The sequence below is a fragment of the Rousettus aegyptiacus genome, unplaced genomic scaffold (genome assembly GCF_014176215.1).
Source record: "Rousettus aegyptiacus isolate mRouAeg1 unplaced genomic scaffold, mRouAeg1.p scaffold_m13_p_7, whole genome shotgun sequence".
In the NCBI taxonomy this organism is placed as follows: domain Eukaryota; kingdom Metazoa; phylum Chordata; class Mammalia; order Chiroptera; family Pteropodidae; genus Rousettus; species Rousettus aegyptiacus.
Window position 1 is genome coordinate 25,228,731 of NW_023416310.1, and position 12,660 is coordinate 25,241,390.

Here is a 12,660-nt window from a genome sequence, read left to right on the forward strand (position 1 = left end):
TTATTTTTATTGTTTTGGAAATATAGTAATTATTTGTAATATTTTTCCTAATATGTAATGTTTATTTTTATTTTACATTGATTAGTAAATGTTAAAATTTTTCTAAATTTTAATTTCTAATATGGTAAATATTGACAGGTAAAACCTACAAACACAAAGGATCTTTGAGATCCTGAAATTTTAGGAATATAAAGAGATCTTGAAACTAAAACGTTAGAGAACCATTGTCAAAATCAGTCTTAAAGAACAAAAATGTTAGAGGCTTTAATCATTAATATACTTGTATAGTTATAATAATTAAAGTAGGGTGGTAATGATAAGTAGACTGAGAAATAAATTAGTGGAACAGAAAAGAAAAGCCAGAATGGACCCACATATATAATACAACTTGATATTTGATGGCAGTACTGCTGCAGTGTAGTGGGGAAGTATGATCTTTTTGGGAAATGGTGCCAAGTAAGTTGGGTGGCCATAGGGGAAAATAAATAAAGACTCCCCCACCCTCCCATTTTTTTCTTTTTCCTCCCTGGCTATTTTTTGTTAGCAAAGTGAGAAGTTTGTTTCTTACTTTTTAGATTTTGCTGATTTTACTGCCGTGGTGTCCTTTACCATGTCCCTCTCTCCCTTGTATTTCTCATGAATTAATTGGTCTTTAGATATAGAGGATGTGGTACAGTTTTCTTACTTCCTCCCTCCCTTCCTTCAGAGAAGAGGGAGATAGATACAAGAGACACAAACTTCTTCATAGGTGTTATATATATATATCAAGTATACAATATTTCTTTTCTGAATGTTGCTGACATTTCATTGACAGTAATTGCCTGGAGATCTATTAAATCATAGCTGTTATAGAGTGTTGATATTCTAATTAACTGTTCCTTCTTCATATACTAGTTGGAAGAATTCTGTTTTTTTGGTTTTGATTCTTAATTTTAGGTTTTTTTAAAAAATATCATAGTGACATTGGTTAATGAAATTCAATAAGTTTCAAGTGAACAATTCAACAGTAAGGCACTGCCCATAGTTAAATTTTTTCTGTCACTACATATTTGACCCTTTTTACTCCATCTGCGTCCCCAACTCCCCACCTTCTGGTAATCACTAGTCTATTGTTCATGTTCATGAGTCTCTGGTTTGTTTGTCCTGTTTATTTGTTGCTTTTAGGTTTATATCCAACATGTAAGTGATATCATGTGGTTTTCAACTTTTTCTGTCTGGCTTATTTCACTTAGCTTGATTTTCCTAACATCCATCCATGGTATCAAACTAAAAAGCTTTTGAACAGCAAAATAAATTTTAATGTACAATATTTTATACATTATATTTTAATGTTTTATATTTTAATATATAATATCTTACAGGTGAGGTCCTCAGCTTTATTAGGCTCAACCTCTTATGTATTTCTTAATACTTCCTTTATTCTGAAATGAAATTCATAGATAATTTTATTACAGCGCATGTGATACATAACTTGGCTTGCTACTGAATTTTGGGTTGAAAATAATTTTCCCTCTAAATATAAAGGGATTATCCATTGTCCTCAAGCATCTATTGTCATTGAACTGTAATTTTATTTCACATGGATTCTACATACTTTGCATATTACCTGTTTTTTCCCTCTCCAATTTTCTTAGAAATTGCTTATTCATTGTATCCTGAAATTCAAGTGATACTGCAGTGGTGAAGATATTGGGTAGACCATTTTAAATACTTGTCTTCCTTTATTGCCAGGAAAGTTTATCCTAATATTTCTTTCATGTTTTTTCTCTTTCCAGTATTTCTGTTGCATGTATGTTAGATCTCCTGGATTTATTGCCTACTGTCCTTTTTATATTTTACGTTTTTGGTTCTGAGCTAAATCTTTGACTTTTATCTTCCAGCCCACGTAGTGACATTTTAATTTTGCCAATCATAATTCAAAATTTCAAGAGCTCTTTTTTGTCTCCTGAATGTTATTTTTCAGCGCATGCTATTTTTCTTATGAATGCAGTAAGTATCCTCATAAATCTTTTCACGAATTCTAATTTGTATTTTCAAAGTTCCCTTTTGTTGCTGAAATCACCCCTGTTTCCTCCAGGTTCAGTTTTTGATCTTTGATTTTTTTTTTTTGTACTTGTCTTTTGTGTTGTAGTCTTTTCTCAAATATTAGATGATTCATAGCTGTCTGTTCTTATTTAAAATCAAGGGAATAATCCCTTTATGTGGGCAGACTTTGCTGGTAGGCTTCCTGTAAGAATGTGGAGCTGGCTTTTTTAGGTCCTGTTCTTACTGGAATTTCTTTGGGTCTCTGCTAGCTAAATCAATTCTGTTCCCTGTTCAGCTCTCTTTATGAATATTTTGGACTTTATTTCTTAATTATTTTATCTGAGTGTATTAGCTAAAACCACCAATGCTCTTCCTGCTTAATAGTAATGTATGTAGTGGGCATTTGTGCCCTTTTCTTACTCTTAGTGGTTAAATGAAATGCTTAATCTGAACTTTGGTTTGCATTCCTCAGTCTCTTAATCTGTCTTTGTCTTCCATAATTTTTTGGTAATTTTTCATATACTGATGCCCTTCATCTTATAGTGATTTTAGGTTCTTTTGTTTCTAATTCTCATGCTATCATTTTAAAGGAAGCCTAGGAAGGAGGAAATAAACACATGGGCTTTGCTTGTCATTTAATTCATTATTATTCTGTTGAGACTAAAAATACTATCTTTATTCTGTTGAGACTAAAAATATTATCTTACCTCCTTGCCATTGGAATGCTTTAAACTTCTTTCAGTTAAGTGACTGCATAAAAATACATTACAATGTTGGGATCTGTCTCTGAAGTGAAGTTATCAAACTGATTTGGAAGTGCTGTATTAACTCTGATAAGTTATTCAATATTGGAAAAAAAAAATTTCATCCATTTTCCAAAGCCGTAATGTGAAAAAATTTTCGGTTCCTGTTTTACTTAGAGCAATTAATACTTAGAGGTAGGTTTATTCTTTAGATGGTCATACATATCAGAAACTAATAAATGAACAGAAAATGCCTAACTATAAGCAGAGTTTTTTTTTTTTTTTTTTAATCAGAAAATCTTCCAAAGACTGCAAAGCTATAGTTCGTAGGTAGGAGTTGATGGGAATAGATTGCCAAAGTGAGTTTATTGTAAATTATGGTTTACCTGGTTTTGGTTAATACTTGGAGTAACCTGGGACCCAAAAGCAGTGGATGGTAGAGCAGTCCTTTTTGTTGTCTGGATTGCAGAAAACTGATTAGCGCCTTCTGTTTTTAAAAATTTAAACACTTTTGGGAGATATGTAATATATTGACATGGGTTCAGAAATCAAATATGGGTTAGTCAATAAAATGTCTCACTTCTGTACAATCCTCCAGCCCATTAATGTTTCTAGAATCTTATTTTTATAGAACAAAATTCAACTGAGTAAATTTGAAGATGTTGTTGGCCTTATTAAATGATTCATGAGTTGGGCAGTTGAGGTTTTTTACAAAATAGAAGGTTTTTATAGACAGAAGGAGGGTGGGACAAGGAGGTTAAAAATGCATTATTTCAGGCAAGGTCACCTTGCCTTAGAGCAGGGGTCCCCAAACTCTAGGTACCTGTCAGTAGCCTATTAAGAACTAAGCTGCATAGCAAGAGGTAATTGGTGTGAGCTAACAGTTTTGTCTATGTTTGTAGCTACTCCCAGCTCTAGCATCACCACCTCAGCTCCACCTCAGATCATCAAGCATTAGATGTTCATAGGAGCACTGATTTCTGGTGCCAAAAAGGTTGAGGACCACTGCCTTAGAGGAAGGCAAGGGATTTTATTACGGTTACCTCATTAGTGTCGATCAAGAAATTCCAGACTGATTGGTTTAAAATTCTCCTAAGATAGACAGAACCTGCGGTTAGTTAGGTGTTAGGTATTAAGCCTTGGTGGGGTTTATCACAAGTGACTCCATTTTGGGTCTTTTGTTTTTTTTGAACATTTCGTGTACTTCCAGAAGCTATATACTATACTATTTCATGTTTGTATGTGTGTTTGTATCTGTAAGTAAATCGTGGAGTAAATTATGACACTTTTATGTTGTGCTTTTTAAATGAAACATCTTGGACATAGCTCCATATCAGATCATAAAGATCTGCCTCATTCTTTTCTATGGCTGTTTTATATTTCTAATTTATTTAATCCTAATTGATGGCCATTTGGTTCATTTTATTCTTTTGCTGTGAAAAATAATACTGTAAAGTAAACTTGCATGGGTCCTTTCACACATGTGCGATTGTGAGGATATGTACAAAGTAAATTAAGTCAAGTGAAATAGATGAAAATGTCCTAATTATGCTTTCTGGATTTTGTATTTCTTCTTTCATATTTCCGTGTTGGTCAAAGCAAGGATTTATAATTTGTAAATTTAATTTATGATTTGTCTGTTGAGAACTTTTTTGTTATCTTCAGAGAAAACAATTTTAAAAAAAGACGTTTATTGAAAAATACATAGTAATGCTAAGTTTTAGGTATGTATGTAATAAAATAGTACTCAAGTTGAATTTAGTAGTCTCCAGTTGACTACTAATGTTAAAGAAACTTATTTGTAATCAAATTTTTAAAAAAATTCTAATAAAGGCAGTTTTCTTGGTTTTTGTAAACAAAATTTGAATTAGCCAGAAGGGCACTACTGCTGACTATAAATAGTGCTACTTAAATGAATTTAACATATAGAAGTCAATTACTCAGTGTGCTTAGGTTTATAGGATTGCTAGTAGGAGAATTAGAGAAAAAATACAGTAAGTGGAGAAAAATCATACTACAGTTTAACATTTTAAAGTCTACATGTTTAGCACACTTTTTCTTGAAATGTATTTATAAGTTTTCCTTTGAAATGACCAGTTCATCCCTATCGAAATGACATATATCCTTTTCCAACCCAAATCACAATGCAGAAGAGCTCTAGGCTAGATGAACGTATCTCCTACAAATTGTCCCGAGTACTGGTGTTCCACTTGATTGTGGGAATGCCTGAGATTTTCCTAGTAATCAAAATGATTTGTTTGTCATCTTGTTCTTGAGAATAGGAATCTCCTAATACTTCCTGCCTTTTGGACATTTCACTTTCTCCTAGCTATAAAAGGGAAAAGTGGCACCAAGAAAGGGATTTTTTCCCCCCTCTTGAATTACTCTTTGACAGTTTTTTTCATATTTATTATCAAATATCCGGAATCATGGATTAAAGTCTTGTTCTTTTGGTACTCTCCACATGCCATAGACATAATGATCTTTCCAAAACACTGCTTGTCATTTTTCTTCACAAAATCTACATTAAGCCCGAACTTCTCTTCTTGGCTTTTCTTTCTTCCACCTTACCTACTAAAACAGGTATTCCAGTGTTTTGGAGGTGGGGGGTGGGGGTAGAAGTGAAGGGGAGCTCCTCTTTTAGTTTTCATTTCTTAATATCTGTTAAAACAATATTAACAAATATCTTTGAATAAAATGTTTAAAGGTATCCAGATTTCTTTCTCTTCTTTGTTCTCCTTTTTATAATTCAAAGAATCATAAAATCACATTCTTTCAATTACACAGGCAGCCCTTAAATGTTTGTTACTAAGCTATAGTTAAGAAAACCGTGGTTCAACAATTCTGTAATGTAACACAGTGGTTCTTATCCAGTGGCAGTGTTGTCTCCTCGGGGACAAAATTTGGCAAAGTCTGGACAGTTTTGGTAGTCACAACTAGGGGTGTAGAGGCCAGAAATGCTACTAAACATCCTACGTGTCCAGAACAGCAAAGAATTATCTGGCTTCAAATGTTAATAAGGCCAAGGTTGAGAAAACCGGCTTAGTATGTATTGTATTCAAACAGATTTGTGTACTTTATCTAATTAAGATCCCTCCTTTTACTTTAAATTTTATTTTTAAAAGTCATATTATATATATGTCATATATATATATCATATATATATGTAATATATAGCTGTCTAATAATACCGAGCAATCATATGCTTAGTTCCCCCTCTGCAGTCATTTCAATTTCTGACAGTGACTTCTGCATGTTTACCGGTTTTATACTGCTGCTATTAATTTTTCAGTTTTAGAAATCTCTCCTCATTTTCTCTTCTTTTCCCCGTGTTTCCAGTATATCACGTTTTATTTAACTTAATAATCAGTCTTTGTATTTTATGAACATGTAAATATTCCCTCACATAATCTTTCTCATACAATCTTTTGTTTTTCTTGGAGTATAATGATTGTTTTGCCTTTTCGATTAGTCATCTAAAATGTAAAGAAATTTTTAGTCCTCGATTATCTGAAAATGTTTTTTTGCAGTTGGCTGGAGATTTGTTTAGGCATATAGTTCTGGTTTGGAAATAATTTCCTTCTGAATTTTGAATCTTTTGTCCTATCTTGCAGTGTTGCTGTTGAAAGTTGTAATTTTCTGAAAGCATTTTGGGTCTCTGAACTTTATTATTATTTTTTTTATTTCATTGTTCATTGTATTCAGTGGATGAAATGCTGCATAAAACTCTCTATTTGTTGAATTTCTAGTCACAGAACCTAACATGGTTTTTATATGAAAAAATCTTCAGAATCCAGAGCAAATATAAGACTCATAAGGCCAATGAGAAAAATGCCTTTCTTTAATGAAAAAATAATGGCTTTCTTTGAACAAAAACAGTGTAAAGTCAGAGTCTGCATCTGTAGTGCTGATATTTATTCCAAGTCAGCGAGCCTTAGGATCACCTAGTGGTGCTTGTCAAACATGTAGATTCCTTGACCCTTCCCCCAAGATCCTTGGATTGAATCAGCCTGGTGTGGCACTAAGAAATTTGCATTTTTCCAAGTAGGGATGGTGGTTCTGAACCATTTTATAAGCTGCAGTTGTGTGAAACTAAAGGAAATTCTGCAGGCAGTGTGGAAAGGGATGCTAATTTAAACTTTCTCTTTTCTCGCTAATACAAATTGGTAACATTTTTAGATAAAATAAATATATAACCTGTATGTACATTTTTACATATAGTTTTTGAGTCTATGAGATTATACTGGACATCCTGTTAAGCAAATAGGCTGACCAGCACCTACCATTAAACATGGGACTGTGTCGTGTTGTAATTATTTATTCATGTCTGTCTGTCCCAGCATCCAGCACAGTCTTTGAAACAGTATATTTTTAAGATCTTTTCGAATGATCTGTAGAAAAGCAGAATGAATAATTATATCAGCCCGGAGTGATCTTTCTTTGTGTTTGGTTTTTGATATGTTGTAAATCATCATGTTTGGGTATCTATTAGGATTAAGGTATTGTGGAAGAGAATAATTAGGATCATTGCTTAGGATTCAGCATAAATCAATCAGGTTATTTTTATTCAGAGTTTGATAATAGTTTCTTTAGTCTGAGGTTAGCTTAAAATTTATCATGTGTGTTTATCTCTGAGCCAGCCTTTGTTTGGCATTAAGGAAGCCAACACTTTAAATCTCTTTAAAACTATTTTTTATCAACAACTCTGGGCATGTAATTCATGTGCTAATTACATATTTATATTAACTTCATAAAATAATCCTGACTCAGCCTCCTACTTCGTTAGCTGTTTATATGTATGTATGAGAGAGAGAGAGAGAGTGTGTGTGTGTGTACTGAAATTTTAAGTGTTGGATTTTCATTTCTATTTGAGAAAAAGTACAATGTAGCTACCGTAAAGATAATTTAAAAACTAAAATCCCCTCGTATCCTTTCATCTTTCCATAAAACCTGTATTCTCAAAAATAATTTATATTTTAGATTGGCTGGCATATCCTATTGATTTTTTTTAATCATATGCCTCTAAAACAGTATAACTAGTGTTTTCTTATCTCCTAATATAATTATGAACATAATAGTTTAATGATTCAGCTTAAATTCTCGTCATTTCAGACAGTATAGAGACTTTAAGTGCGCTATATTGTTTATATGAATTTTCAGCATCTGTTAACTCTTAAAATTCAAGTGACTATTAAAGAAAGTGATATCTGTTTTTTTGAATGTGGCCCTGGCTGTTTATTAAGTGGTATCTATTAAAATAACGTTTAGCAACTTCTGGTCTGCCCTTTAAAAAAACTCCAGTAACATATATGAATAAAATGTATTATAAAAACAAAACCTTTGTAACTCTTGGTAACCAAAATAGAGATTTGACAGGATAATAGGGAAATACCAAATGTTCTCAGAGAAATTTTTTAAAGTGATATTAACGTAAGATGACTTTCTGAGAGGAAATTTTTTTTTAAGGAAATTTTATTTTTAATTTAAGGAAAAAAGCATTGCAAAATATTGAAAAAACTAATTTTTTTCCTTTGAATTGTTTTTCACTGATAATTCAGGCAGCAGTTGCTCTTTTAGCTTTCTGTTTAATGTATACATGATGTCTTTGTTTTGCTTGTTATATTTTGTGGAATAGTAATGAGGTTTATTTAGAAAATCAGATGACATTATGACATTTAGAAAATATTCTGTGAGCTGTGACCAACATCTATAACTTGAACAGTCCAACAAAATTCTTCTGTCAAATTTGTAGCTGTATTGGATCTTCAGGCTAGTGAGGATATTTTAAAAGTGCTCTTAATAAATACTTCTTCCTGGAAAACCTTAATTTTTCTTAAGTCTAGACAAGCCTTTTTTTCTTTCTTTCTTTCTTTCTTTTTTTTTTTTTGTATAGAAAGTCATTTTCAAACTCACACCCAGAGCTTAGGATCAAAGGTAAATGCCATCAGACTTCAAGGTTTGTGAGCTTGTAGATTTTCATTTTGCCCCTTGCTCTGTAGAAGTTCCTTGTGTTTAAATTTTAACTAGTCTTTGAAGCAATTTCGATAAAGGTAAATTAGTTAATCTAATGCTAATGTGTATTATTTTTTGGTTCTCATATGTAGTGGCTACTTTAAAAATCTGAAGATTATTTTAGGCACTGGTTTTCAGTTTGCATAATGTCTCTGTATGAAAAATATAAAATCACCTTGTATTTATTCTTTATAGACTTGGGAAACTGTCTTAATCCAAAGGTTTCATTGTACTCCTTTTTTTCCTTGAATAATTAGAAAATACCTATAAAGTGTTTTATGTTATAAGGGTTTACTTCCTAACACAATTCCTTCCACAGGTTAACCTCCCAAAAAACATCTACAAAGACAGGTAAGTTTTAGGATTACAACACCAGGATTGTAAAACCAGCCTAAGTATATATACGTTTATGTATATTCCTGCCATTTGGTTTCTTAATACTTTACATTTTAAATGTTCCTTATTTAGTATACGTCATCACTGTGAAGGTGAAGTAGCCTTTCTTACATTTATTTGTTCACTTTTCCCCTCTTTCAACAGGGGGAAATGCACTGTTGCCCTTCTCAATGAGACAGAGTCAGTATTGTCATATCTTGATAAAGAGGTAATTCATAATTATACTTGTTTTTTGTTTTTCCCCTTTGTTTTTGGCTTTTTGAAAAAGTGGCTTTACTGTACTTTGTCCTCCTCCCCGTTTCTTTTTGTTTTTGTTGTTTTTAAATAAATAGCTTCTTTTTTTACACTCCAGATGAGAATTTACCACTGGTGTTCTGCTTTCTTTCCTGGATTCCTAATAAACTTTGTCAAGTAAAAATCTTTCTGGAAACTTCAACAAGAAACATTTTTAACATTTTAACATTTTTTTAGCAAGTCGAATTAGAGCATGTGCATCAGCGAAGGAGGAAATTCTTATAAACAAAGTTTTATGTTATGTACAGTTTTATGTGCCTTATTAACATTTGTATTGTAGACAAATATTTTACTGCTGATCATGTTTCAGTATTTTAACCTTTATAGTTTCATAGTATTTTTATTTCCTCAAATCTTTATTTATATATGTATTTTAAAGAATTAAAAGGACATTTTTTATCATAAGTATTGTCCTCTGATCTCAAATGAAGAAAACATTACCAAAAAGATAAATAAAAATATGCAGAACTACTATACATTGGAAACTCTAATAAAGAAAACTAAAAGGAAATAAATATTCAAAGCAGAAAAAAGGCTCAAAGTATTTATAAGTTATGCTTTTGAAATTTAGAAAAGGTTTTGTAGGGTTCGTTTATCAGAATGATCGATAATAATATGGATAATGATAATGCTCAGAAATTAGCATTAGTTCACAGTGGATTTTATTGGGGTATTTGGCTGTTAAGAGTGGAATTTTTTCAAAAAGTGATAAATTTTGCCTTCTACTTTGTTAGCAGTTTATATATGCTATGAACTATTAGTAGATGAAAATTGGTAAAGGTTTTGAGGATTTTTTTTCTCTGTACTTGGTTTTTTTCATCACTTAGTCCTCTATTAATCTTTGTGATAGGAACCGACCCCTGGCAGTGTATTTAAACTTTTTTTTTCAATTTGAAAAATACTTTTGTGGTTGAGATTTGCTACTTTATCCATTATAAGATTGTTCTTGAAAAACTGTTTTCAGTCATATTAAAATACTGAGTTTGGCATATTCGAAGATGGTAACTCAAAGGGCAACTTTCTAATCATTTTTTATGTTGTAACTCTCTGTGTTCTTGAAAATGACTGATTAAATATCCCTTAGAACATTTTTTTCCTCCTTTTTTTTTTTTTACAACTTCCGTTTTAACTAAAAACATTTTGAATATTTTCCCATATCTGCACATATAAATCTAAGGAGTCTAAGCAACCAATGTATGTGGCCCTAAATAATAATTTCATTTCCTTTGACAGTAAAATAGGCAAAATCCTGTTTTTGTGGAATACTTACTAACATTTCACAAACTAAAAATGACCTGAGGTATCTCCACTTTTAAAGCTGTTGGTGAACCAGTGGCAATAGCTTTAGTTATCTATTAACATTCTTTGTTCTCCTGTCTTAAAAATAAAAAGACAAAGAAACAACTCTGATTCCATAGGGACCCCTCCCCATCAGCCTGTTAAGCAGGTTGCTTTATATGTTTTGCAGATTTTTCTTTTCCTTAGATAGCATTTTTTTACATGCATAAATTTTCACATATCAGTGTGACTTTTGAACAGTTTTACTGTTTAATCTTTTCTACTGACAGCGACCCATGATTAAAACACAGTGCAGAATTTCTCACTGGATAGTATCTCCTTGTTGATTTTCTCCTCTCCGTTAATACAGTCTGTAAGACCTTGAAAATAGAAAGCTTTGTACCTAACAGATTACCCCTTATTTGCAGTTTGTTTGGCTGGGTCTTTACAGTAGAGTGCTGATCGTAAGGATAGATTCTTCTGGGGCATAAAACAGAGAAAGCATGCAGTAAGTGACCCTTGGAATCATAGGGGGAAATAGGGACGAGACTTTACTGGTTCAGATGACCTCCATTGGTTATATAGAATTCAGCAAAGGACTGGTGGCCAGGTCATTTGTCCATTGGACTTAGTAACTAGGGCTTTATTGTGTATTTTAAGGCAGCTGTCTCCAACCTTTTTGGCACCAGGGACCGGTTTCGTGGAAGACAAGTTTTCCATGGACCCCCAGGCAGGGGTGGTGGTGGCGATGATGGTTTCGGGATGATTCAAGCTCATTACTTTTATTGTGTACTTTATTATTATTACATTTTAATATATAATGAAATAATTATATGACTCACTATAATGTGGAATCAGATGCCACCAGATGCAGCTGTATAATTGAAGTACCTCAACTCACCTGCCACTATAAAGCCTGCCACCAGATACAGCTTAATTGTTGTTTTCCACTCACCAGTTGGGTGGTTTTTTTAAATTAATATATTTTTATTATGGTGATATTGGTTAACAAAATCCAGTAAGTTTCAGGTGTACAATTCAACAGTAAGGCATATATATTTGGCATTGTGTGTTCGCTGCCCATAGTTAGATTCCTTTCTGTCACCACATATTCGACCCCTTTACCCTGTCAACCTCCTCCTTCCCCCTCTCTGGTAATCACTAGTCTATTGTCCATGTCCATGAGTCTCAGTTTGTTTGTCCTGTTTGTTTGTTGCTTTTAGGTTTATTTTTATTTTTTATTCTTTTTACAGAATATTTTGTGATATTTATTTTTTATAAAATAATCAGTATTCTCTTTCATAAGACATAACTCTTAATACAAAAACAAAATTTTTGTTTTAATTTCCTTAAAACATCTCTCTTTTTTAAAAAAGGAGCATTTAGATTAAATTTACTGAAATAAAACACATTTCATTAAAATTACATTCAGACATTCTTGAAAGACAGCATCACAGATCATCCTATGGCATACTGGTGCCAGAGTCTGTGAGTTAATCAGCCAAACATTTTAATGCTATAGAAATATGAGGCTGGTAAATGGGAATTTCTTGAGTCGACAGCATAACCTTCCAAATATGTTATAAAAATTTCATTTTGTTTAAAAGGAAAGGTGATTTACTAGGAAATAAACTCATAAAAGCAATTTTTTCAAATTTCTTTAATTTTTTTCCCTATCAATATTTACATTAAAATTTTATTCACATCAGTATCCAAATAAGGTCCATCCATACATTGCAATAGGTTGACAGATTTTTCTCAAAATTATTTATTTATTTAATTGACATGATTTAAATTTTTTTCCCCCTTCGACCTCCCCTCTCGTTTTAGTTTTATATCCCACATATAAGTGATATCATGTGGTTTTCAACTTTCCTGTCTGGCTTATTTTGCTTAGCTTAATTATCTCGGA

General features: G+C 32.2%; 1 protein-coding gene across 7 annotated transcripts in view; it reads left to right on the forward strand.

The window, feature by feature from the left end:
* MTA3 (metastasis associated 1 family member 3) overlaps window positions 1–12,660 on the forward strand; it is a 134,844-nt gene that overhangs the window by 46,107 nt on the left and 76,077 nt on the right. For all 7 annotated transcript variants that reach the window (XR_001596572.2, XM_016142241.2, XM_016142239.2 and 4 more), the window contains exon 5: window positions 9,321–9,384. Coding sequence is in view for 6 of the 7 variants with exons in the window: in XM_016142241.2 (XP_015997727.1) it covers window positions 9,321–9,384 (64 nt within the window). In the remaining variant the exon portion in view is untranslated. The remainder of the gene's footprint in view (window positions 1–9,320; window positions 9,385–12,660) is intronic.